The sequence below is a fragment of the Falco punctatus genome, assembly GCF_963210335.1.
Source record: "Falco punctatus genome assembly, chromosome: 19".
Classification (NCBI taxonomy): domain Eukaryota; kingdom Metazoa; phylum Chordata; class Aves; order Falconiformes; family Falconidae; genus Falco; species Falco punctatus.
Window position 1 is genome coordinate 5,575,101 of NC_137599.1, and position 24,658 is coordinate 5,599,758.

The following is a 24,658-nucleotide window of genomic DNA, read 5'->3' on the forward strand; positions in this document are numbered from 1 at the left end:
CGGCCCGGGACCCCCGTGGGCTGCAGGGGCACAGCCCGGACCCCCGTGGGCTGCACGGTCTCGGGACCCCCGTGGGCTACAGGGGCACAGCCCGGACCCCCGTGGGCTGCACAGTCCCGGGACCCCCGTGGGCTGCAGAGGGGAACGGCCCGGGACCCCCGTGGACTTCAGGGGCACAGCCCAGGACCCCCGTGGGCTGCAGGGTCCCGGGACCCCCGTGGGATGCAGGGGAACGGCCCAGGACCCCTGTGGGCTGCAGGGGAAAGGCTCGGGACCCCCGTAGGCTGCAAGGTCCTGGGACCCCTGTGGGCTGCAGTGGCCCGGGACCCCCGTGGGCTGCAGTGGCCCAGGACCCCTGTGTGCTGCAGGGGAACAGCCCAGGACCCCTGTGAGCTGCATTGGCCCGGGACCCCCGTGGGCTGCAGGAGCCTGTCACCATGCAAGTAAGGCCAGTAGCACCCTTTGCGCTGGCTCCCCAAGGGCCAGAGCACCCACGGGAGCCAGCACATCCCCACTCCTGGAGAGGCCGGTGGGATCTGGGGCCCCCTCAGCCCGGCAGCACCCATGGGAGCCAGAGCATCCACCACCCGGCCACCTGGTGGGGTCCGGCACAGCCACCTGTCACAGGGCTGTGCCCCAGCCTGTCCCCGCAGGGCTGGTCCCACCTGCTCAGACCTCCCGCGCCAGGGCACCCAAAGGTCCTGCTGGGGTCCGTGTCCCCCCTCCGCCCAGCACAGCACCCCAGGAGCCGCACAGCAGCTGCAGCGTGATTCAGCAGAAACGATGTCCTGGGGAACCCTGGGCCTGATGGCGACCTGCCCCAGCCGGAGCAAAGTCCTGGGGCAGAGTCCTCGGGCCACCATCCCCAGCCTTTGCCCACCGACAACCGCCCCACGGAGCAGGATGCCCCAGGAGACGCCACTGCCCCCAGCCTGCGCCGGGCGCTGGCATCCCGGCTCCAGGGAATGGTTTACCAGAGATAATCAGCTAAGCCATAAAAGCCACCATAAATCATGACCCTTGAGCCGTGAGGCTAGAGAGGGCCAGCCGGGTGTCCGGGAATGAGCAGGGGAAGGATCCCCCCCACCTCCAGTCCCACTGAGACCCTTGGAAAAGCCTCACAGGGGATGAGATTCAGGGGTTCATCCTTTAGGATACTTGGCAAGACAGAAAGCTGCAGCCCCGGCAGAGAACAGCGCTTTCGTAATACACTGTGGAACAGCTTTATGGATGTTTGTAACTGCACCCAGCTGAACTATCTCAGCTTTCAGCAGCCAAAAAGCCACAGCAGCCCTCACCCTACGTGATTAAATGGACATGGTCACTTGTCCCATCCATCCACACAGCAGGGACAAGCCCAAGGGTGGCACATGGTGTCTGCTGAGGGCTCCATGCACCAGCTGCCACGGGCGAGGGGACTTGGTGGCAACAGATTCAGGGACAAACGAGCCCCTTTGGTGCTAGCCCGCACCCTCCTCTTACGGGGGAACAGCAAGCCATTTGTAACCAGCTCTTTAATCAAAGACATTGTTGGGGACATAATGGCTTTATTAAAACTGCCTGAGCTTTCCCTGAGCTGGTGATAATGAAATCCTCCAGCGCTGCCGGGCCAGTGATGTGCCAGTCAGGTAGCAGAGCCAGGTTGGCTGGCCTGGCATGGACCTGCAGGGCTCGGGGATGCTCAAGGATGCTCGAGGCTGCTTGGGGATGCTCAGGGATGCTCGAGGCTTGCCAGAGCTTCCTGCAGGTTCAAGAGTTGAAGCGGCTCAGCAGACGCTGTTGCAGCTCCCCAGCTATCGGCCAAGCCCAGCACCCTTTCCAGATCTGTCCCGGGCTGCCAGGTACCCACGGATCACTGGAAGCATCATCAACTGGTAATTCATGGTAAAACCAGCAGTTCCTGCCCTTCCCCAGCTGCTCACCCCCACCTCGGCGTGGGCGGCTTCCCCTCCCTCCACCAGAGATTATCAAATTACCATTTTGCTGATCTAACCTCTTTTGGGTTGGGTTTTTTTTTCCTTCCTAAATCAAGTTTTTATCGCTAAGAAATGCTAATTTGCAAGATGCCTCCCCGGAGGATTGCAATTCAAGAGCCCAGCTGCCTCGGAGGAGTTGAGCTGCCACCTGAAACAACCCCAGCCACTGCAGTTCTCCATGAAACCCCAAACCTGGGGCAAAGTTAACAGTTTTCCACTAAATACAGGAGGAAAACAGAAAAGTTTTTCCTGTTTGGAACACTCTGTGGCTGCCAAGGGAGTGGTTGCGGGGTAGCTCGGGGTTAAGCACAAGTTGTCCCGCTGGGTCATGTCAGGGGCTTGGTCCCCAGTTCTCTGGGGTCCTGCGAAGGCTGAAAAATGGGTCATTCCCAGCTGGCACGAAGCTTCCCCAGGAACATGGCTCCTTCCCAGGCCAGGGGTCGGAGCAGCCCTACTGGAAAAGACCCTGGGTTTCCTCCTGGCAGCAATTAAGCTGCCCTGTCCTCCTCCTCACTGGGAACACAACTTTGCTGAGCCGGCCAGGCGATATGATCAGTGCAGCCGGTGCAAACACTTAATCTCTTTCAGAAGAGGCTGAAGGCGCATTTATGGCGATTTTTTTAATAGCAGCTTGGATAAACAGCCACGATAACCCACACTGGGATGGCAGCAGATGATTAATGCTCCCGAAGCAGTCACGCTCGCTCGCCTCGGGGCCGGGATTGGTTTTGGTTATTAAAGAGGGGAAAAAAACAAGGACATAATGGACTTTGCCGCGTTTTATTGGGCTGATGGGTGTGGAGGGAACACGTTGGCCTCTTTGCTCACCTCATATCGGTGCCCAGCTCTGCTGGTTGGTGAGGAAGGGGGTGTGGAAGGATGAGGGATGAGGGATGAAGGGTGAAGGATGAGGGATGAAGGAGGAGGCATGAAGGATGAAGGACGAAGGATGAGCTATGAAGGAGGAGGGACGATTTCTGGCCACACTTTTACTTCCTGCCCAGTGATGGTCCCAGCCACGTGCCTGACACTGGGCACATCTCCTGTGCTGTGGCTGAGGGCTCCCTAGGGTCCGACTATTGGGGTCTTGCATTTACTTACAACCCTTCCAAGAAACAGGCATCACTTAGGAGCTCTGAGCAAATGGCCACCTTCAGCACGCTGCACGTTCAGAGCCTTGCAATATCATAGCACATCCTCAGGCTGCTGATGCTGGTCCCAGCCCGGGGGTTGGAGCCTGAGAAGATGCTACAGTGGAAACCACAGCTCCAGCCCCTTCCCACTCACCTCCAGCCCCACCGAGCCACCCCCCGCAGAGGCTGGGGAAAATTTGTGGTCCTGCTCAGGCTGCCCTGTGCAGCCAGCCCAGATCCAGGTTCTCCACACCCGCACCAGGGACAGCCTCTCAACGGCCATAAACCCTTGTCCTAGGGCAGACACGTGCTGGAAAGCATTTTTGCGGGGCAGGGTGGAAATTGTGCCAAACAGGAGCCTTTTTGCTGCTCTCAGACTCCAGCAAGAGCTGAGTGTGCACTTCTGGTGATAAAGCAGCGATCGCTGCTCCGGGGCTGGGGCTGAGCTCCGCACGGCCCACCACACCCTGTCCCCATGCAGAAAGGACATGCCAGGCTTTAAATACACCTTTGATTCAGGGAAAAGCTGGAAACATCTCTGTAGTTTCCCCTCGGCAGAGATATTTTGCAGTCAGACAGCAGAACCTGGGAGCGAGGACTCCTGGGTGCCTCTTGCCATCCCAGTCCCCAAGCCCAGGTAACATAGAAGGGCCACAGCACTTACTCTAATGTTTCATAATTATTTTAGCAACCACAGGCCTGAAATAAATAGCAAAAAAACCCTTGGGTTTGAGTCTTTCTTTCTTTTTCTTTTTTCCTTTTTCTTTTTCTTTTTCTTTGTTTGGGTTTTTTTTGTTGGTTTTCTTTTTTTAAGAGCAGAAAAAAGCTATTTGTTTAGATGAAAAATTTGGACTGCAGAGGTGGTTTTTCCCCTCTTCCTCACGGCAGCATCACTGCATCTGGGAAAGCAGCTTAGAAAATTACACAGTATGACAATTGTTTTAATTCATCAGTAAATAAAGCAGGAGCTTTTAAACTCAGGGTCTGGAGAGGGAAGGAAAAAAATTCTACACACAGTCATTCGTACCAAGTGGCACAGGAGCCATTGTACCTACAAAACCACAGCCATCAGGAAAGGTAATGTGCGAGGCTGCACACCAAATTAAAAAAAAAAAAAAAAAAAAAAAAAAAAAGCTCTTTTCTCTTTTTGAGGTTTAGATCAGGAAGGAATCTTTCCTCTCCCCCCAGCAGCTCCTTGGTGGCTCAAACAGAGAGGTGGATCAGACAGGAGTTTTGAAGCACCTTTGAATGCTTTGAGAAATGGCGGGGGGGGAAGCCAAAAATGTGGTTTATAATAAAAGAGGGGGGATACAGGCTTGAAGACCCCCCATAAGGCTCGAGTATACACAAAAATCAGCAAAGCTCCCAGCCAGCACTGGGGCCATCCCCAAATACCTGCTCCTTCGCAGGACCAGCCCTCCTCACCCTCTCCCGTCACACTGCTATTATGATTGATACCTTACAGCTTTCCTATGAAATATTTGCTGTCAGACTCCTTATTTCCTTATTTTGGGGACTCTGGGTCTGGGGGCTGCACGTGTGGGTGCCCCTGCCAGCACTGCTGGCAGCGCGCAGGGAGAGTTTGCAGGTCCGGCAAGCCAAGGCGCTTATCCAAGATGCCAAGAGCAAGTTGTCCTCCTTCGCAAGTGAGGCACCGCTGCAGTTGCACCCCTGATGCACTGCAGTGATAGTCCGGCCATCACACACGTGTCCACGCACACGCGCTCCGGGGAGGGGGAGGACAACGTCTCCATGCAGCTGGTGATGGCAATGCAAGCCGATGGGTAGCATCCTCCTAGCCCAGGGCAGCCTCCAGGGACACCACATCTCACCCAGCGCCCCCAGAGCCCGCGTCCCCCAGAGCTGTTCAGCATCCGTCTCCGTGGCAACACATTTTTCACATCCATTGATACCTCCTGTCCCTCTGGTCTGTGACGCCCCGGGTACCCTGCACGCAGGGAGCAGATGGGTGCCCATCACCCACCCCAGCACCCCTGAGAAGGGTGGGGAGAGCAAGGACTGGTCCCCTGCTCTGCAGTGTGTCCCATGGGTGTCTCTGAGCCCATCCTTGGTGGGTGCTGGGGCACAGCATGGATTTGGGGCAGCACAGAGGCACCAACAGGCATTTTCAAGCTTGCAGGCATCTGACCTGCCTTCCTGGGCCAACAGCCACTTCACCTGTCAGCACTCTCCTGCATGTAGGAAGTTCTTCTGCCTGATCCCAGCTGGAGCTTTATAGGATGGGCTGCCAGAGAGCTGTGGGCACCCTTGGAGGTGTGACCATCAAGAGGACCTCTTGTCCAACACAAAGTTCCAGAGCTGCCCCTCTTGCACCAGCCTTGGAAGATGCTCACATTCAAAATGATGGAGCACCACCCTTCCCCTGCGGGGTCACCCCTCAGAAACACCAGCCTTGGAAAAGGCCTTCCTCCCTGGGATTTCTGGATATCAGTGTTGCACTGAGACTGCAGAGCACATTTTGGTCGTGCTGCTCACCCGAGACCCCGCCAGTGTCGGAGGCTGTGCCGCAGCGCCCCAGCGCCGGGAAAACCCCTCCTCGGTGTAGCTGGGAACAGAGGCTGGAGGGGCGCAGGAAATCTCCATTAATCAGCGCTTGGTCGCCAGCCAAATTGGAGCCAAACCAACCATTTTTTGCAACTTCCTAGTAAAATGGTGTTTCCAGAGAGCTGTGTTCGGTAGGGAAAGGGGTCAGCAAGGGCGAGGCAGGCAGACACTGGCTTTGCCCTGGCCCCGTGATGTCCGGGCTCGCGGGCAGTGCTGGTGCTGTTTGCACACCCCTGTGGGCTTTGGGTCAGGGGCGTGAAGGATGTTCAGGTGCCCGCATCAGCCCACGCGGGTGGTGGGTGGTGGGGCAGGGTGGGAAGCTGTGATTTTTGGAGGGAGGTTTAATAGACAGCAGAGAGTTGCAGGCTCCTAAAATCCCCAGCCCTGGCAAGAGGACTTGTGCCTTGTCGAGGGGCCAAGCTGTGCCACTGCCCAGCTGCTCTGCAGTGCCCAGTGGGACCAACAAGTCAAGGGGTTTCCCTGTGTCCCCACCAAAAAACTGTCCCCTCCACAGAAGGTGTCCACTGTGTCCCGGGGGCGGAGGGGGGGGGGGCTGTCCCAACAAGGGGGGATGGGCTTAGCCAGCTCAGGTCCTAAGCTCAGGCCAGGCACGGTTCCAAGGGCTGGGGCCAGGCCCCAGGGGAAGGGGATTTAGTTAATTAAATACAAGAAAACAAAAAAAAAAAAAAAAGGAAAGAACCTATCAAGCCCACTGACATGGATCTGGTTTTCATTTTAAAGGAACTTTTTGTTACTCATTTGTCATCAGCCTAATTCCTCCAAATCCAGAACACTTGGTGTGATGTGATGGCCTTTCCTTCACAACCAGCAGAAATACTCTGTTTCTCTGGGAAAATGAGGTTATGTCGGGAAGGGGGTCACTTTAGCAAGAAGCAGCTGCAGATGGACCTTGTCTGCCCCCAAAGTGAACACCTTCCCCCCTGCGCTCGCCCTCGTGCCCCGTGGCGGTGGCCAGGGCTCTGCCGAGGGCATTCACCGCATGATGCCAGCATGGGGAGGGGATGTCCTGCCAAGCACCGTGGTCCACTTGAGCTGGATCCCCCTGTGCGAAGCTGGGAGGGGACTGGGACCCTGCAGGGATGGAGCTGCCTCCTGTCCACCCCATCCACCCCAGCCTTCCTCCTCCTTTCTCTTTTTTCTGCCTTCCCCTTGATTCTCCTCCACCTCCTCCCTCCTGTCCCAGCCCCTTCCCCTTCCCTCCCAGCACGGCCAGGCGCCAAAGGGACTATGCATCCCACAGCAGCCCTCGCTCCCGAGCCTTTCCGCAAGCCCAGGAGCTGCCGAAGGGAAAGCAAAATGCTCCGGTCTTATCTGCAAGGGGAGGCAGGCTCGGTGGGCAGGGTTTGCGTGAAGGCTGCTGGCTTATAAGCAGCCGGCAGCGGAGGCAAAGCTGTCTCGCCAGGCACCGAACGGCCCCCCCCTCCGTGCGCTGCTCCCGCCGCGATGCCCCCGGCGCTGGGGCTGCTGCTGGGGCTGAGCCTGGTGGGTGCCCTTCAGCCGGGGCTCGAGCCCCCCCAGCATGACCCCACCGAGGAAGGGGCTGCCCTCTTTGCCAGCGCCTACAACAGCACCGCTGAGCTCGTCCTCTTCAACAGCGTCTCGGCCAGCTGGAATTACTACACCAACCTGACAACTGAAAACGCAGCTCTGCAGGTGGGTGGTGGGGCGGGGGCGATGCTACCGCGGGGGTGTCCCCAGCACTGGGGGGGGCTGGTGCATGGAGGGGCACCTGGCATGGTCCCCTTCCTCCTCACGAGCTCCTGTCTTGGCACCCCAGGATGGCAAACCAGGGCTTGGGCTTGTAGCCCAGGAACTGTGGGGTTTTGCCCCAAATTGACCCTTGGAGAGGCTCTGCCCCAGAGTGACAGCCTTGGTCCCGGAGCAGAGTCTGGGTTATTTTCAGAGGTGGTCACCTCCTCCCAGCACCTTCCACTTTCCTTCCCCCCCTCCCTGAACCAGACCACTGTCCTGTTCCTGTCCCTGTCCGGTGCCATCACGTCCCAGCGCTGTGCCGGAGCCCCACCATGTCCCAGTGCTGGGTTTGGGGCACACACCAGCAGCCCAAAGTGTGCATGAGCAATGGGGTGGCACTGGGACTGCCACCCCTCATCCCCATGTCCCCAGTCCACAGGGGCGAAGCCAGATTTGGGAAAGCACTCCAGGCTACAGGGAATTAGACATCAGCCCAGCTGCGTGCGGGCATAGTCCAGCAGGGAGCAATGCTCATGCATCCCACAGGCATGTGTGTGTTTTTCCAGGGCTTTAGGTTGGATTTAGCAGGGCAGGGAGCCCTGGCAGCCCCAGGGCTGCTCTCGGGTGGGGGGGGGCAGCAGCACAGCCCCTGCCTGACGCAGGCTGGGGAACCGCGGTGCCTGGGCAGGCTGTGGAGGTTTCGCTGGCTCCTGTTGTGCCCAGCACCTGCTGGCTGCCCTGGCATGGGGGGCACGGCCCCGGCACTGTGTGCAGCTCGGGGAGATACCTCCCACCCCCTACAGCCAGTGGTGCACAGGGGTTGGGGCAGCCCCTACACCACCACGGTGCGTCTGGGGACCTCAGTATCACCCCCGTGCCCCAAGGGCTGCCACACAGCCCTGAACCCCTCCGGATCCCCCCAGGGACCGGGGCACAGTGTGCCCTGCACCAGGAGAGCAATGTGTCTTTCTGCACAGGGCTGGCTGCTACCAAGCTGGCAGGGCACCCGAGAGCACCCCAGTGCCCCTGCAGCCTTTTTTTCTTGGCAAGCTGATGTGATAGCTGGGCAGGTGCCCAGCATCTGCCGCAGATGTTGGGGTGGGGACCTTGGGGCAGAGCAGGTCCCATCTATGCCAAGTCCAAGGTTAGGGTCAGGAAAGCCCCTTGCATGGACTTGCCAGGCCAGCTTTCACCCTTTCCTGTGTTAATAAATGCCCAAAGGTCACAGACAGGAGCTCCCTACCATGCCAAGGCTCCCAACCAGCCCAGGAAGAGGTGGGGATGTGGCCCCTCAGATCAGCCCGATGGGGCAGCAGGGAGATGTGCGGTGGGATGAGGAGGCACTGAGTACTAAAGGGTTAACAGCTGCCAGCAGGAGCTGACAGGGTGCATTTGCGGGGGTCTGGGGAAACTTTGGGCCAGGCAAACCCCACACATGCCTATAAGGCAAGAGAGGCTGAGCCAGGCCACCATGGTGTGGGCAGCTCCAGGACCTGCCTCAAAAGGTGGCCCCAGGACAAAGTGGCAGGGGGTGACATGGGGGGCAGGAGACCGACAGCAGGGCAGCAGCCCCCAGCCACGCAGGGGCGGACAGAGGGATGCTGGAAGGTCGGACAGGGAGCTCAGCTGCGGCAGAGGGAGATGCACCATCTCCTGCAAATTGCGCGCCAGGCAAGATGCTGGTGGTGGTGTTGGGGATTCAGGGGCTGCCCACAGGTGCGGAACTTCTTCCTGTGCCTGGGGCAGAGCAGCCCCAGCATCTTGGGCTGCATCCTGCACCGCTGAATCTTCACTCTGCAACCATGAGCAGGGAGGGACTGGGGCGGGGGGCTTCAGTGGGGAGACTTGGGAGATCCAGGGGCCTCTGAGCCCTGCCAAGGGGCACACACCCCCACACACACACATACACCCCCAGGAGGGAGCTTCTGGTTGTGGGGGTGAAGGGCCAGGGCTGGTGGGCATGGCTGCGGGGAGGGGGTCTCGGGCAGCGCCACTGGCCTCAGCTCGCTCTGCCAGAGCTGTCAGGAGAGTTTAGGGTATGATTTGCCTGACCAAACACAGGCTCCTGTTCAAGAAGATGAAACACAGCTGGACTCTGCTTCCTACAGCTCCCCTGGCTCTGCAGCGGTGTCTGGGAAGGGGTAAAGATACCCCTCATTCAGTGATGCTAAAGCATCTTGCTCCAGTGCAGGGTGCCCCTGGGGCTGGTGCATCCTGGCACAGTGAGGGGTCAGGGCCAGGTGGTACCCGGAGTGATGCTATGGGCAGTGGGACATCTGAGGGGTTGCCCAGCGGTGGGCAGCCAGGGCACCCGGCACTGTCATCATCACCACTCCTGTGTCCCATGGCTGCGTGGGTGTCCAACCCTGCAGCACTGCAACTCCCTTCCCTCCCTGCTGCCAGCCAAGGGAATGCGAAGATTAAAATAAAACAAACCAGGCTTCTTGGAGCCAGGCTGAAAATGCCACGAATAACAGCTAATGAGTTCCATAAATCACCCCCGGACAGCACATGGACAGCTAACAGGCACTCTGCACCTTCTCCATCCTGCGCATCACCCAGGTCAGGATACTCTTGAAAGATCAGTGTTTCCCAAAAATACAGCTGACACTGGCCAGGCTGGGATGCAACTATCCGAAATACACCCCGTCCCAAAATCACGGCCGCTGGCCTCAGCTCCAGCTGCCTAAATAACCCCCCATGGTGCAGGCAGCTCCCTGCCGTCCCACAGCCCTGGGAAGGGAGGTCGGGGCTGGCAGGAGATGGGTGACAGTGACAGACCCAGAACAGGGGGCTCAGTGCAAATGGGTGCCTCTCTGCAGGATGAAACACAGCGACGGCACTTACAGGGCACAGGCTGCAGGCAGCCAAAGCAGGAACGTACAGATCTAGCAAGAAGGTATAGGAAGGAGAAAAGTGAATGTGGCACTTTTGTTGTTTTTCTTTGGGCTTCTGCAAAGGTGTGAAGCAGCAGAAATAGGAATAAAATGAAGCCAGTTCTCAGAGCTCCTTCTGAAACTGGGGTCTGGCAGCTGCCAGCGCCAGCTGGGACTACGCAGACACCCTGCCCACATGGTATGGACACCCCTGTCCCAGCACCCCTACCCCATCCAAGCAATGACACCCCAGAGCCACCTCCAAAATATCCCCAAAGGCCACCTTAGCGAGTACTCACCAGGACTGCCACAGGCGAGCGGGGCTGCAGATGTTGCCGCATCAGCTGGAAGCTGATGTCTCTATCTATGAATGTCATGGGCTGGGGACAGGCCTGCCTGCCACCTTGTGTTCCATTCCCTCTGGCTTCCACAAACCCTCGTGGCTCTGAATCCAGCCCCCAAACCATCATCTGGTGGTGGCATGTCCCAGGGCTGGTCCTGAGCCTCTATGTCCCCTCTCACTGGGCAGGTCAACGCATCGCTGGAGGAGCAAAACTTCATGGAGCTGTGGGGGAAGAAAGCCAAGGACCTCTTTGGCAGCATCTGGAGCAACTTCAGTGATCCACAGCTGAAGAAAATTATCAGCTCCATCCAGACCCTGGGACCCTCCAACTTGCCCCTGGAGAAGAGAGAGCAGGTAGGTGAGGTGCCAGCGAAGCGCCGGACATTGCTGGGGTGCTGTGAAACCCCGTAGAGGGCCTTTGCCCAAGCCCCCAAACTCCGTTGCTGGCCCATGGCCCCTCTATTGTGTTTCAGAGGGTCTCCCTGGCACAGTGATGGAGGGGGGAGATGGGGGTGCTGTCTCGGGGGGATCTGGGGTGCCTGCTGGCTCCGTTATCCAGCCCTAACCTCACCTCAGAGCTATCCCAGTGGGAACTGGAGATTTCCTGCTTACACAGAACAGCCTTGGGCGTCACCTGGAGACCAGCCAGGCTGTGCCCATGGCCAGGGGCCAGCTGACTCAACCCCTGCTCCCCAGGGCTCCTCGGGGATGCCGCCCACGGAAAGGGAGGGCTGCTGCAGCCACCTGGCTCCTGAGCCCTCCCTGCCAGCCCAGAAGTCCTGTGCCTCGGTGGCACAGGTCCGTGCTAGGCTCATCAGGACATCCTGAGCCTTCCCCACCACAGCCCTGAGCTTCCAGAGAGTTTACCTAAATGCCACACGATTTTGATTTCTGTGTGTGAAAATGTTGCCCAGGCTGCGGCTGGCAGCCACTTGCCTGCCCAAGCGCAGGGACGCTGGCACTGCCACCCCCTCCAGCCTGGCCCACGGCTGCCTGACAGCCCTCCCCACTGAAAGCCTGAAAAAGCCCGGAGGTACAATCCTTCCCAGAGAAGTGCTGGCCCCAATTCCTCCCAGGAAACGCGTCCCTGTCCTCTCCCAGACACAAGACAGCACCATGCCTCCTCGCTGTGCATCAGCCATGTGTCGCCTGTCCCCAGGCAGCTCCGTCCCAAAGCCTGGCCAGAGCAGAGGGATGGGAGCAAAGAGAGGGACGGAGCAGAGGAATTTCCTTCCCTGGGAATGGGCTCCCTGGGGAGCTTCCAGGAAACCTCCTGTTGCTATTGTTTGCTGTTGTTGAAGTTCACAGAAACAACCCCCCCTCCTCCTCCTGCTTTTCTTCTTACTCTTTTTTTACCCGCTTAGATAAACAGGCTGCGCCACAGCCCAGCTGACAAAGAGCTTTATAAATAGCCCTGCCCCGGGACACCACAAGCGCTCGTGCGGCGTTCGGCGAGCGGCTGTGCGGGGTTGTCCGTCCCAAAGAACCTCCCTGCTCCCACCATGTGATGGGGGCAAAAACTCTGGGTGATAACATGCTTATCTCGCCAAAAACGTGCTGCGTAAACACACCAATCCTCCTCCACATCCCTCCGGGGACACACACTCTGGAGCTGGGAAGTCTGTAGATCCCTCTTGAAGGGCCATTTCCATCCCATTCCAGCCCCAGCATCTTTTCCTTCCCTACAGTACAACACCATCCTGAGTGACATGGACAAAATCTACTCCACAGCCAAGGTGTGCCTGGCCAACGGTACCTGCTGGGAGCTGGAGCCAGGTATGGTCCCCATCCCCCTGCCCCTGTGGGGTGCTGAGCATCCCATGGCCATGAGCTTGTCCATGTGTCGCCACATGGGGACACATAGGTCGGGGTTGGCAGATCCCACCCATGTTCATTGGGATTGTCCTGGCCTAAAATTGGGTATTTGGGTCCAGTGTGATGGCGGGGGCACCTCTGCAGAGCCACTATGGGATGTGACCCCATCTCCTGCCCCTTTCTCATGTCCTACTTGTCCCCCTTCTCCCAGACATCTCAGACATCATGGCCTCCTCCCGCAGCTACAAGAAGCTGCTCTACGCCTGGGAGGGCTGGCACAACGCCGCAGGCAACCCACTGCGCGCCAAGTATGAGGAATTCGTGAAGCTGAGCAACGAGGCCTATCAACCGGATGGTATGAGCAGGATGGGGGGATGCAGCGGGTGGGCAGGGATCCAGGGTGGGAATTGGGGCCGGGGCAATGGGATGCCCTTATGGCTCTCCCCATCCCACATGCAACCAGGCATCCAGCTTCCATTTCCCCACTTTGGGGAAGGGACAAAAATCCTACTGCAGTTCACCTGGTACCAGATCTTGGGCTTGGGGAGGGGGCAGGCAGCCCCTGGGGGCCAGAGCCAGAGGTTACCACTGCCTCCCTGGCAGGATTTGAGGACACAGGCAGCTACTGGCGCTCCTGGTACGACTCAGTCTCCTTCGAGGATGACCTGGAGCATCTCTACCACCAGCTGGAGCCACTCTACCTCAACCTGCACGCCTTTGTCCGGAGGAAGCTGTACGATCGCTATGGCCCCAAATACATCAACCTGAAGGGTCCCATCCCTGCTCACCTCCTGGGTAAGAGGAGGAACCTGCCCCAGCCTGTGCCCAGGGGTGCTGGTGGGTCCAGAGGGGCACACAAGGGGCCATAGTGGGGCAGGGAGGTCCCAGTTATCACTGTGTTTCTCTTCTTCCTGACCTACCACCAGTTCTGCTCCAGCTGTTTTCTCTTCTCAGGCAACATGTGGGCTCAGCAGTGGAACAACATCTATGACCTGATGGTCCCCTACCCTGAGAAGCCCAACCTCGATGTCACGAGCACCATGGTGAAGCAGGTGATGGGCTGAGGGATTCGTTGGTGGCATCAGGGGGACAAAAATGTGGGGTGTCGGGAGAGCATCAGAGGCAATTCCCAGGGCAGGGGCAGCCCCCTCCTCAGCCATAACCCACTGTCTGCTGCCCACCAGGGCTGGAATGCCACCCGCATGTTTCGGGTATCAGAGGACTTCTTCACCTCCCTGGGACTGCTGGAGATGCCCCCTGAATTTTGGGAGAAGTCCATGCTGGAGAAGCCAACGGATGGGCGGGAGGTGGTATGTCATGCCTCAGCCTGGGACTTCTACAACCGCAAGGACTTCAGGTGTGTGTGGGTCATGCGGGGCCCGGGTCTACAGGGTAACACTCTCCTCCATCCCCCTTGGTGCTCACCATTTGGGGTACCCTCACCCTGGCCGTGCAGTCCACTCTGACACCTTCGGGGGTAAGGTCTTGGGGCACCACGCTGCCCTGCCTTCACCTCCACTGGGTTCTCCCCCTGTGCTATGGGGTGCTGCCACCCTCCCAGGGATTGTGGAGGGTCTGTCCCATTGAGGGGGTGCACAAGCAGCTAGGGTCCCTCAGTCAGCTCAGGCAATGCTCTCTTTTTGCCCGGCAGGATCAAGCAATGCACAACGGTGACCATGGAGCAGCTGTTCACGGTGCACCACGAGATGGGCCACATCCAATACTACCTGCAGTACAAGGACCAGCCCGTCTCCTTCCGCAGCGGGGCCAACCCTGGCTTCCATGAGGCCATCGGCGATGTCCTCTCCCTGTCTGTCTCCACCCCCAGCCACCTCAAGAAGATTGGTCTCCTCAGCAGTGCCACCGAGGACAAAGGTATGGCAGCCCCCCTGGGGAGCTGGGTGTCCTGGAGGGCATGGGCACTGGAAGGGTTTGGGACATGCCAGGGTGGGCTGCAGTCTGGCAATGCAGCCCTGAGCAGGCAAGACTCCACGGCTGATGTGACCCTTTCACCCACGTTCAGTTCCATGCACAACCCCTTCTTGGCTCCATGGGTCCACGTAGGACCCTTCATGGCTCCATCCTCTTCACCTCTGCGGGCAGCAGAGATGCTCCCTGCAGCTCATCTGTGCACTTCCCTTCTCCATCAGAGGTCCAAACCTGAAAACAGCATCTTCATGCTTGATCGGCTTTGACCTTTCCAGCGTTCCCTCCTCCCTCGCCAAGAAACTTCCATGCCAGGAGCTCGCGGTGTAGCTCTGCGGAGGTGGCACTGAGCACTTACATGCACAGTCACGAGGACAGCCAGTGGGTGACGTGTCTGCCTGCCAGCCGGCACAGCAGAGGAGGACTTGTCGCCGCAGGGCACTGCCCAGCTTGGCAAGAGTCTCTCCCCCCACCCAACATCTCTCAGCCAACACGTCAAAGCAGACGGCAGCGGAGGAAACCAAGCGTTCGCAGGCTCCTGCCGCAGGCAGCTGCTTTGCGGAGGAGGGACAGTCCCGGGATCCTCCTGGCTTGTCATTAAATACGTTTCATGACGGGGAAGCCATTGCAGCAGCCAAGAGCGTTGGGCCAATGCTGCATAAACACCACGGAGCAGATGGTCCCTGCCTCAAGGCATCGCTGCCGACTAACCGGCCCTGGCAACCCCACACCACAGCGATGGCAGCCAATAGCCCCTCAGGGCAGCGCTGCCACCCCTCTCTGACCCCACAGCTTCAGCTGGGTCTCCAGCAAGTCCTTCTCCAACCTTTCTTCCCAGGGTTTCCTGGAGGCAATGGGGAAAGCAGATGTCACCATCCCCTGTGCTCCCGATGATATAGTGGTGACTGTCCTAGAGCTGACCCCTGCTCTGGGTCTGAACCCTGAGAGCCTCTGCAGTGGTGTGACAGCCCTGCAGATCAAAGCCCCTTCACCCCCAGGCCCCGGGGTCAGCATGGCAAGAGGGAACCATCAAAGTCACACTGAGAGCCAGGCTGAAGGCAAGAGGACACTGCGCTTGTCATTCCCATTGTCCCCACTCAGTAAAAAGGGACACGTGGTCCCAGGGAGGAGCTGTATCTGGAGAAACCTCCCGTGTCCCACACAGCCTTCTCTAGGGAGCAGAATACACATTGAACTGCTGTCCCCGCGTCTCACCCAGGTCTGCTCACCCTCTTGCCCACACACAGCCTAGTGGTGCCCAGCCAGGCTCCTTCCCAGCCTGGCTCAGGCTCTGTTCTATGCAGAGAGCAACATCAACTACCTGCTGAAGATGGCCTTGGAGAAGATCGCCTTCCTGCCCTTTGGCTATCTCATCGACCAGTGGCGCTGGAACGTGTTCAACGGCCGCACGCCCCCCAACCGTTACAACTACGACTGGTGGTACCTGAGGTAAAGGGCAGTCACCAGGGGTGGACGGGGGTGTGGAAGCTGGGGCTGTGCAGGGAAGGAAGGCAGGCAAGAAGGAAGGAAGGAAGGGAGGAAGGAAGGAAGGAAGGAAGGGAGAAATGAAGGAAGGGAGGAAGGAAGGAAGGGAGGAAGGAAAAAGTAACCATGGAGATAGCTGGAGAACAGTGGGTGGGTGGGTGCGTGGGTGGGACAGATGAGTAGATGAATGGAGTGGGTAGGTAGGTGGATGGATGGAAGGAAGGAAGGAAGGAAGGAGATACATGGAAGCGTGCTCTTATTGTACAAATTTCTTCAGCGCTGTGCCTTCTCTTCCCATTCCTTGCCTTGATTCTTCTGACCCCTTATTTCCATGCTCATGCTCTTGTTCTCTGTTCTCTATAGAACCAAATACCAGGGTATTTGTGCTCCGATTTCAAGGAATGAAAGCAACTTTGACCCTGGAGCAAAGTACCACATCCCTGGGAACACCCCTTACATCAGGTAGAGGAGGTGCTGGCAAGGGGCCGGAGCCTGGGGCGGCAGGGGGACTGGGGGGCTCAGCTCGGTGGGCAGCGACTGGGATGCGTGGCTCCTGCTCAAGTCACAGAGACTATCCAGTGCTTGGGACCACAAATGGTGGGGAGCTGACATGTGGCTGGGTGTCTTCCCCCACACCCTGGGACTTGTCTGCTTCCCTTGGTCCCCAGCGCTCACCTTCAGGGGCTTTCTCGGCAGGTACTTTGTGAGCTTCGTCCTTCAGTTCCAGTTTCACAAGGCCCTGTGCCAGGCAGCCAAGCACAACGGTTCCCTGCACACCTGTGACATCTACATGTCCAAAGAGGCTGGAGACAAACTCAGGTGGGGACAGAGGAGGGTCGGGACAATCGCCACGGGCAGATGTGTGCGTGGAAGCTGATGGTGTGCAAAGGAAGGAAAGAAGAAAGGAAGGAAGGAAAAGTGGCTATGGAGATGGCTGGAGGAATAGCTTTGCAGATGGATGGATGGATGGATGGAAATACATGGAAGCACTGGGGTGGGGTGAGTGGTCCTCACCAGAGTACTGCTATTGTCCCTGTCATGAGCTCCCACCCAGACAAGAGGTTACTAAAGCACTTTTGGTTCCTATTGACTCCCTGGGTGTTAAAAAATGCATGGATATCTGATGGGGAGCCCTCAGTCCCCATATGCAGGGCAGGTGGGGGCTTCAGAGGCAGTTCCCAGGCTCATGTCCCACTCAGGAATAGCACCTTCAACTCTTGCAATGCTGGGATACCATCACTGCTTTTCTGCCATCCATCCCCTGGCCTCATGCTGGCTCGCGCTGTCCTGCTTCTCTGCAGGGAAGTGTTGAAAGCTGGGTCTTCCAAGCCGTGGCAGGAAATCCTGTTCAACCTCACCGGCACGGATAAGATGGATGCTGGGGCGCTCCTGGAGTACTTCAGCCCTGTCACTGAGTGGCTTCAGGAGCAGAACAACAAGACCAATGAGGTGCTGGGCTGGCCTGAGTTTGACTGGCGTCCCCCTATCCCTGAAGGCTACCCTGAAGGCATTGGTAAGGCTGTGGCTCCATCCTGGGTCTGGCGAGGGGCAGGAAGGTCTTCCAAGGGATGTCACTAACCCTCAGGCAGGACAGTGCTGAGGGAGGGCTCTGCTGTGTGTAGGGGAGGTCCCCATGCCTGGAAAAATAACCAGCCCCACGTGGAGTCCCACAGGGTGTTGCTTCCCAAGAAGCAAGTGCCATTAGCCAACCCTTTGGAGTACCATTTTCTGAAGCTGTGACCCTGCTGCTGTGGTAATGCCATCAGTCATGGTGACAGCTCATCTCTTTCCAGCTGCATCCTTTCTTCTCACATGGGAGGGTCTAGGGCATGCAGGTTGTCTTGTCATTCCATCCTCTGTCCAATGGGACACCCCAGCAGTGTCCCTCTGCCCCCATTTCTTGGCTCAACCTGTTCCCAGGTTGTGGCATCCTTCAATGGACCTGCAGTTCTGGGAGAAGCTCAGCTATGGCTTCACCACGGGGTGATGGCCTTGCAAAGAGAAGGGCTCTCCTGACCTTTCCCCCCTCTTCCCCCATTTATCTCCTCCTCTAGACAAAATAGCAGATGAAGCACAAGCGAAAGAGTTCTTGTCTGAGTACAACAGCACGGCGGAGGCAGTGTGGAACGCCTACACCGAGGCATCCTGGGCCTACAACACCAACATCACCAACCACAACAAGGAGATTATGGTATGGCAATGACCCGGGCTGGGCCGGGAGAGGCAGCTGGTGCCCAGGGTGCGTTCCGAATGAGTTCTGGAAACCAGGGCAGCCTCTGCCCCTAGCCAAGGGGTAACGTTCTCACCCGGGAGGTGTCTTTTTTGTGAAAACCCTCGTCACGCTGTGAGGTGCCCACAAAGGCAGCCGTGGTGGGGTTGCCAGTTACAGCATGCCACGTGGTGCTTCTAGTGATGGCCAGTGTCTCGGGCATCTCCCTGAAGGCATCTCCTCTTCTGTCCCCTCCCGCCCTTGCAGCTGGATAAGAACTTGGCCATGTCCAAGCACACCCTTGAGTACGCCATGAGGGCCAGGCAGTTCGACCCCTCTGATTTCCAGGACCAAAGTGTCACGCGCATCCTCAAGAAGCTGAGTGTCATTGAGAGGGCAGCCCTGCCTGAGAACGAGCTGAAGGAGGTAAGCTGCAAGGAGGCAGCCAGGACGGGTGTCCTTTGCCACTACCCTGTGTGGAGACACGGGCTTCTCCCGACTTTTAGGAAATGCCACCGGGCAGCCACCCCCTGCCTTTGAGGTGATAGTTTTGTACCTTCTACACAAAGCCAGGATGCTTGCCTCGCCTCCAGGGTTTCCCATCCAAAGGTTGCCTATCCCAGGCTGCAGTGGGGCTTGGCTGCTTGGGTGACAATGGCACATTGCTTGTTGACCTCAGTCCCTCTTGTATTGATTCCACTTCGCCTCCATTTGAGGTCACACTTGGCCTTGGAAGGGACCAGAGGAAAACACCTGAGAACATCTCAATGGGCTGTGACTTTCTCCAAGAGCAGGAGCAAGGATAACCAGCTTACACGATCTAATTTTCTTTGCAGTATAACGCCCTCCTCTCAGATATGGAGACCACATACAGTGTAGCCAAGGTCTGCAGAGAGAACAAAACCTGTCACCCACTGGATCCTGGTAAGGTCTAGCAGGGTATCCACTGCAGTCATCTGCAACAGGCCCAGAAAGGAGGGATTTTTTCAATAGGGTCACAAAGAAAGGTCATGAAGGGGCCTTCCCACCTTCTCTGTGATGGCCCCTGAGCAACAGGTTGGGTCTAGCACCATTGCCTCAGTCCAGTCCATCCAACAGCACCACTCTGGCTTCACTGCTCTCTCTCCAGACCTCACAGACATCATGGCCACCTCACGGGACTATGATGAGCTCCTCTTTGCCTGGAAAGGCTGGCGGGATGCTTCTGGGAAGAAGATCAAGAACAACTACAAGCGATACGTGGAACTGAGCAACAAGGCAGCCATGCTCAATGGTCAGTGGCCCGCTCCCTCAGACCCAACATGGTCTTGCCCCCCTAAGAGCAGAGGACTGGGCTGATCACCCAACTGAGGGTCAAAATCTTGAGGGTGCGGAGGTCCCACCAGCCCCCATGAGATCCATTCTCTGATAGATATGGAGGGACCTGGGTGTCTGAGCAGCAAGGCAGACTCTTGCCAAGAAGGATGGTGTCTGATGGCTTTTGCTCTTGCCCTACCACAGGCTACACAGACAACGGGGCCTTCTGGAGATCCCTGTATGAGACGCCCACCTTCCAGGAAGATCTGGAGAGGTTGTACCTACAGCTGCAGCCCCTGTACCTCAACTTGCATGCCTACGTACGCCGAGCCCTGTACAAAAAGTATGGTGCAGAGCGTATAAACCTGAGGGGTCCCATCCCTGCTCATTTGCTAGGTAAGGGCTCTGCTTGAGCAGAGCTGTGTCTTCCACCAGGCATAGTTTGCTCCAAGTCGGGCCAAGAGTTGAGGCTGGCCTCTGTTCAGCTCTGGCTGAAGGGCCAAGGCCCCATGAGATGGATCTGCAGAGGCCAGCCTGCCCCAGGGAAGGACAATACCCTCAGCGCGACGACAGGCTCCTGCTGCATCAGCCTTGTGCGGGCAGGGCAGGGACCAGGCAGGGCGACCCACCCCACGCAGCAGTAGGGAGTAACTGGTTGCCTCTGCTCTCCTCTCCCTGTCGCCATGCATTGTCCTGCTGCACTTCCCAGGCAACATGTGGGCCCAGTCATGGTCCAACATTTTCGACCTGCTGATACCCTTCCCGGATGCCACCAAGGTGGATGCCACCCCAGCCATGAAACAACAGGTCAGTGCTTTTCCAGGCTGCTCTGGGGAAGCCCCTTGGGACCCAGTACCCTTTGGCCATTGCCGCCACCTGTGTTGCCAAATGCTCTGGTGCTACCACAAGCCTTCATGCCTCATCCGTGTTCTCCCCTTACCTGAATACACCAAGGGCTGGATCCAGCTCCAGCTGCCCCCAAAAGATCTCCCCTGCCCAGAGGAATGAGGCTGTCCCTGCCTCCCATCCTTCCCACAGCCCTCGGCACCCCTCGCATCCCTCGTTGCCCCTCACCAGGTCCTCTGTCTGCTCTCTCCCCAGGGCTGGACACCCAAGAAGATGTTTGAAGAGTCAGACCGTTTCTTTACCTCTCTGGGCCTCATCCCCATGCCGCAGGAGTTCTGGGACAAGTCCATGATCGAGAAGCCAGCAGATGGGCGAGAGGTGGTGTGTCATGCCTCGGCCTGGGACTTCTACAACCGCAAGGACTTCAGGTGCCCCGTGGGGAGCAAGTGGTGGACCCAGCTGACATGCTGCTGGGGTAGATAGCAGTGTCCTTGTAGAATAAGGGCATGTGGCCTAATGCCACCACAGTGTCTCTTGCCCTGTGGCTGTGGCAGCCCCACTGTGGCATTGTCACTGGTACCCAGGATGCTGGCACTGCTGGCAGGAGCCCCCATGGTGGATGGAGGGCAACTGATGCCTTCCCTGCTTTGCTGTGGAGAACAGTCAGCAGGAGATGCAGAAAAAGAGAGACACCAGCCCCATGGAGTAGGATCAGCCCAGCCTGGCATCAGATGTGGGGTGGGGCACATGGAAAGGGAGGGCAAAGGGAAAAGTAGTGCAAAGGAATGTGATGGTTCCTGGAGTTTTTCAGCCCAGCATTGCCCTCCCTTCTCCCCCCAACGCCCATGTCCTGCTCCAGGATCAAGCAGTGCACCGTGGTGAACATGGACGACCTAATCACGGTGCACCACGAGATGGGCCACGTCCAGTACTTCCTGCAGTACATGGACCAGCCCATCTCATTCCGTGATGGGGCCAACCCTGGCTTCCACGAGGCTGTTGGGGATGTCATGGCCTTGTCTGTCTCCACCCCCAAACACCTGCACAGCATCAATCTGCTGGACCAAGTCACAGAAAACAAAGGTGAGCACAGCACCACAAAGGGTGTTTGCTGGGGACAGCTGGAAATGCAGAGGGTCAGGGTGGAAGGGCTCAGGGACATGCACGGTGGCTTTGCATGCATGGAGGGGACAGGACCTGGTGGGGACACCCTGCTCTTGGGCAGAATGACCCATACGGGGTGGAGGGGTGAGGACAGTACTGCCTTGCTCACACCTTCACACCTTGGGCAGAAAGTGACATTAACTACCTGATGAACATGGCCCTGGACAAAATCGCCTTCCTGCCCTTTGGATACCTCATGGACCAGTGGCGCTGGAAGGTGTTTGATGGACAGATCAAGGAGGACGAGTACAACCAGGAGTGGTGGAACCTCAGGTGTGCTTGAATTCAGACCCCTCTTTGGTGCACAGGCCTTGGCCATCATCCCGCTGGGTGTTTTCTCCCTGTGGTCCAGTTGGCTGCAATGGGACACGATGGGATACGTAACCCCTCACACTGTGCTCACATCCCACTGTGTCCTCTCCCACCGTCTCCACCCCACACTGAGCTAACTCTCCCTCTCCGCCCAGGATGAAGTACCAGGGCTTGTGCCCACCAACACCAAGGTCTGAAGATGACTTTGATCCCGGAGCAAAGTTTCACATCCCTGCCAACGTCCCCTACATCAGGTGAGCAAGCAGGGCTGGGGCCAGAGGGACACCACCTGGACACAGAAGCGGGATTTCCAGTTCAGAGGCCAGTGACGACACCTGTTTTCATGGCTGGTGGGATACTTGGTGGCATCATCCTGAGGGTGCTGGGCAGCTCTGTGGACCCTGAAAGAGCTTCAAAGGAGAAGGCTGGAGTTGGGGGAATTTCTCCTTACCCAAGGAAGATGGGCTTACCCATCCAGGCAACCATAAAACACATGTTAAAGGAGAAGTGGCATCAGCAGATTGGACTGAGCTGATGCAGGTGTAGCTCCAAAGCCAGTGATGCTCCTTCAGACCGGGAAGGTGCAACCAGGGGATGAGGGGGACCACATCCTCTCTTGCACAGCCACTAGTAGTGTCCATTCCCATGTCCTCACCCCTCTTCACCCACCCCCAGGTACTTTGTCAGCTTCGTCATCCAGTTCCAGTTCCACCAGGCACTCTGTGCAGCAGCCGGGCACACGGGTCCCCTGCACATGTGTGACATCTACCAGTCCAAGGAGGCTGGGAGGATCTTGGGGTAGGTGTGTGGGCAGGGCAGAGCCAAGACATTTATGTCCCTAAATACCTTAAAGCCAGCCCAGCAAGACAAAAGGCAATGCAGGCCCTGGTCATCCTTCCCCTCCCTGCCCCAGCATGAGATGCTCTGGTCCCTGGGGTGGGGGCAGGGCGTACCCCGGGGCAGGGGCACCTTGGGCTGGGTGCTGGGGCTGTGATTGCAAAAGCAGCCACTAGATGGTAGCTGGGACCCTGGCAGGTGGAAGGCTCCCTCCTCCTCCTCCTCCTCCTCCTCCTCCTCCTCCTCCTCTTCCTCCTCCTCCTCCACAGCCCCTGTTCCTTAGGGAAAACAACCCCACAGCTTCCAAAAAAGCACCTGCAAAATTAACCCTTTCACCCAGGAACTGCTCTGCATCAGGCTGGATTCACTGGAGGGTTTTAATCCATGTCAGTCCCTCCCTTTCCCCCAAGCAAAACCTTCCCTGTGCCATGGGCTGGCAGCCCTGCAGTGCTGGGGCCACAGACAGCCCAGGGCTGCTGATAACAAAAGCCCCAAGCCCTGGGGAAAAGGGAAGGGCTGGTGGCCGAGAGGGCGATGGGAAGCCCACTGGACCCAATTTCTCCTGCCACAGGGAAGCCCTGAAGCTGGGTTTCAGCAAGCCATGGCCCGAAGCCATGAAGCTCATCACGGGGCAGCCCAACATGTCAGCTGACGCCCTGATGAGCTACTTTGAGCCGCTCATGACATGGTTGGTGAATGAGAACAAGAAGAACGGAGAGGTCCTGGGCTGGCCCGAGTATGGCTGGACTCCTTACACAGGTACGCAGGGCTCCGCCAAGCACAGCAGGTCCACCATGGGGCAGAGCTCAGCCCTCACCAGGGCCAGGATGGGGCAAGGAGAAGAGAAGGAGCTGTCTTGGTGCCCCTTGGCCACCCTAAAAACCACAGGCTGTTTGGCTGCTTCCTGATTTCCCATGGAGCTAAGTCTAAAGGGCACAGGGCATCCAAGACACCAGCAAAGGGAGAGCTGGTGACCCAACACACCCCAGCCCAGAGCCACCAGCACCAACCACGTCCCCCATTTCTCCCTTTTCCAGCTACTCCAGCCCAAGCCAGCTCTGACCACCAAACTGATTTCCTGGGCATGTCCCTGACCAGCAATCAAGCCACAGCAGGTGCCTGGGTCCTGCTTGCCCTGGCACTTGCCTTCCTGATCACCACCATCTTCTTGGGTGTCAAGTTCTTCTCAGCCAGGAGAAAGGCCTTCAAATCCAGCTCAGAAATGGAACTGAAATAAGGCAGCCATCAGCAGGGCAGCATGGACAGGGTGCAAGCGTGGGCATTTGGCCAGGCTGGCATCTATGCAGGGGCACGTTTGCCAGCGAAGCCATGGGTTTTCACAGCTGGGGACTCCTCTCTCCTATCAGGTCAGATGTTTTTTTCCACTATGCAAGAACCAAAGCAGAAAAGAGCTATTTATTTATCAATGTCTGCATCAGGGGAAAGAGAAATTCAGGCACCAGCAGGCATGGAGTCGTCATGAGCTGCCCCTGCACCCGGGTCTGGGAGCCAGTCCAGCCTGGGCACCCATCAGTCATCTCCAGCCTGTAGGCAAAGCCACAGAGACTTTGAGTGACAGAGGGTAGTTTGGGGAGGGACAACAGAGCACGTTCCCACCCCAGGTTTGCCTGCTGCCAGGCTGTTCACTTGCATGGATGAAAAATAAACCCATGTCTTGTCACCTTCACAGCAGCAGCTCAGCTCCTTCTTGCAGGTGGGCTGGGATCTCAGTGGGACAAGAGCTCTCAAGCAGGAGACCTGCCACCCCAACCCAGTGCAAACACAAATCCCTGGGGACCAGCCTGGCTTTGGGGCAAGCCCACCTGCAGCACCCCCCTGCCCCCCTCCCCATCACGAAAGCTCAGCATCCCCTTGCAGCATCTCCATCCTTCCCTAAACCGTGGCTCCCACTGCAGCTGACAGCCCATGGGTTCACCGTGGAGCACATGCCTAAGGAAGGGGCTGGAAAGCCCAAACATCCAGACCTGAACTGCTCACAGGGTTGGGGTGTTACCAAGCCCAAGCTGGGACAGGGCTGGAGCTCACGACTGCTGTGGCTCCAGCACGGGTACAACATGCCTTTATGTAAGAGCCTGGGGGGGGGGGGGGGGGGGGGTTGGGGCTCCAAGGTCAGAGATCACCTCCTGCCCTCCAGCTCCTGA

The 24,658-nt window shown here is 57.9% G+C and overlaps 1 protein-coding gene across 1 annotated transcript; it reads left to right on the top strand.

The window, feature by feature from the left end:
* The first annotated feature begins 133 nt into the window (after nucleotides 1-133).
* ACE (angiotensin I converting enzyme) lies at nucleotides 134-24,577 on the top strand. Its single transcript, XM_080369303.1, has 25 exons — nucleotides 134-7,348; nucleotides 10,793-10,960; nucleotides 12,295-12,382; nucleotides 12,633-12,776; nucleotides 13,025-13,216; nucleotides 13,376-13,473; nucleotides 13,606-13,778; nucleotides 14,073-14,296; nucleotides 15,652-15,796; nucleotides 16,196-16,294; nucleotides 16,529-16,651; nucleotides 17,134-17,345; nucleotides 17,887-18,023; nucleotides 18,309-18,467; nucleotides 18,878-18,965; nucleotides 19,171-19,314; nucleotides 19,542-19,733; nucleotides 20,047-20,144; nucleotides 20,439-20,611; nucleotides 21,043-21,266; nucleotides 21,476-21,620; nucleotides 21,815-21,913; nucleotides 22,335-22,457; nucleotides 23,068-23,255; nucleotides 23,534-24,577. The coding sequence occupies exons 1-25, from the start codon at nucleotides 7,139-7,141 to the stop codon at nucleotides 23,731-23,733; spliced, it is 3,846 nt and encodes a 1,281-aa protein (XP_080225429.1). The 5' UTR covers nucleotides 134-7,138; the 3' UTR covers nucleotides 23,734-24,577.
* The last annotated feature ends 81 nt before the right edge of the window (nucleotides 24,578-24,658 follow it).

Coding starts and splice junctions, on each gene's coding strand:
- ACE (XM_080369303.1), top strand. CDS start 7,139: ATGCCCCCGGCGCTGGGGCTGCTGCTGGGGCTGAGCCTGGTGGGTGCC. Junction 21,621..21,814: donor CAGGAGTGGTGGAACCTCAG/GTGTGCTTGAAT, acceptor CTCTCCGCCCAG/GATGAAGTACCAGGGCTTGT. Junction 21,914..22,334: donor GCCAACGTCCCCTACATCAG/GTGAGCAAGCAG, acceptor ACCCACCCCCAG/GTACTTTGTCAGCTTCGTCA.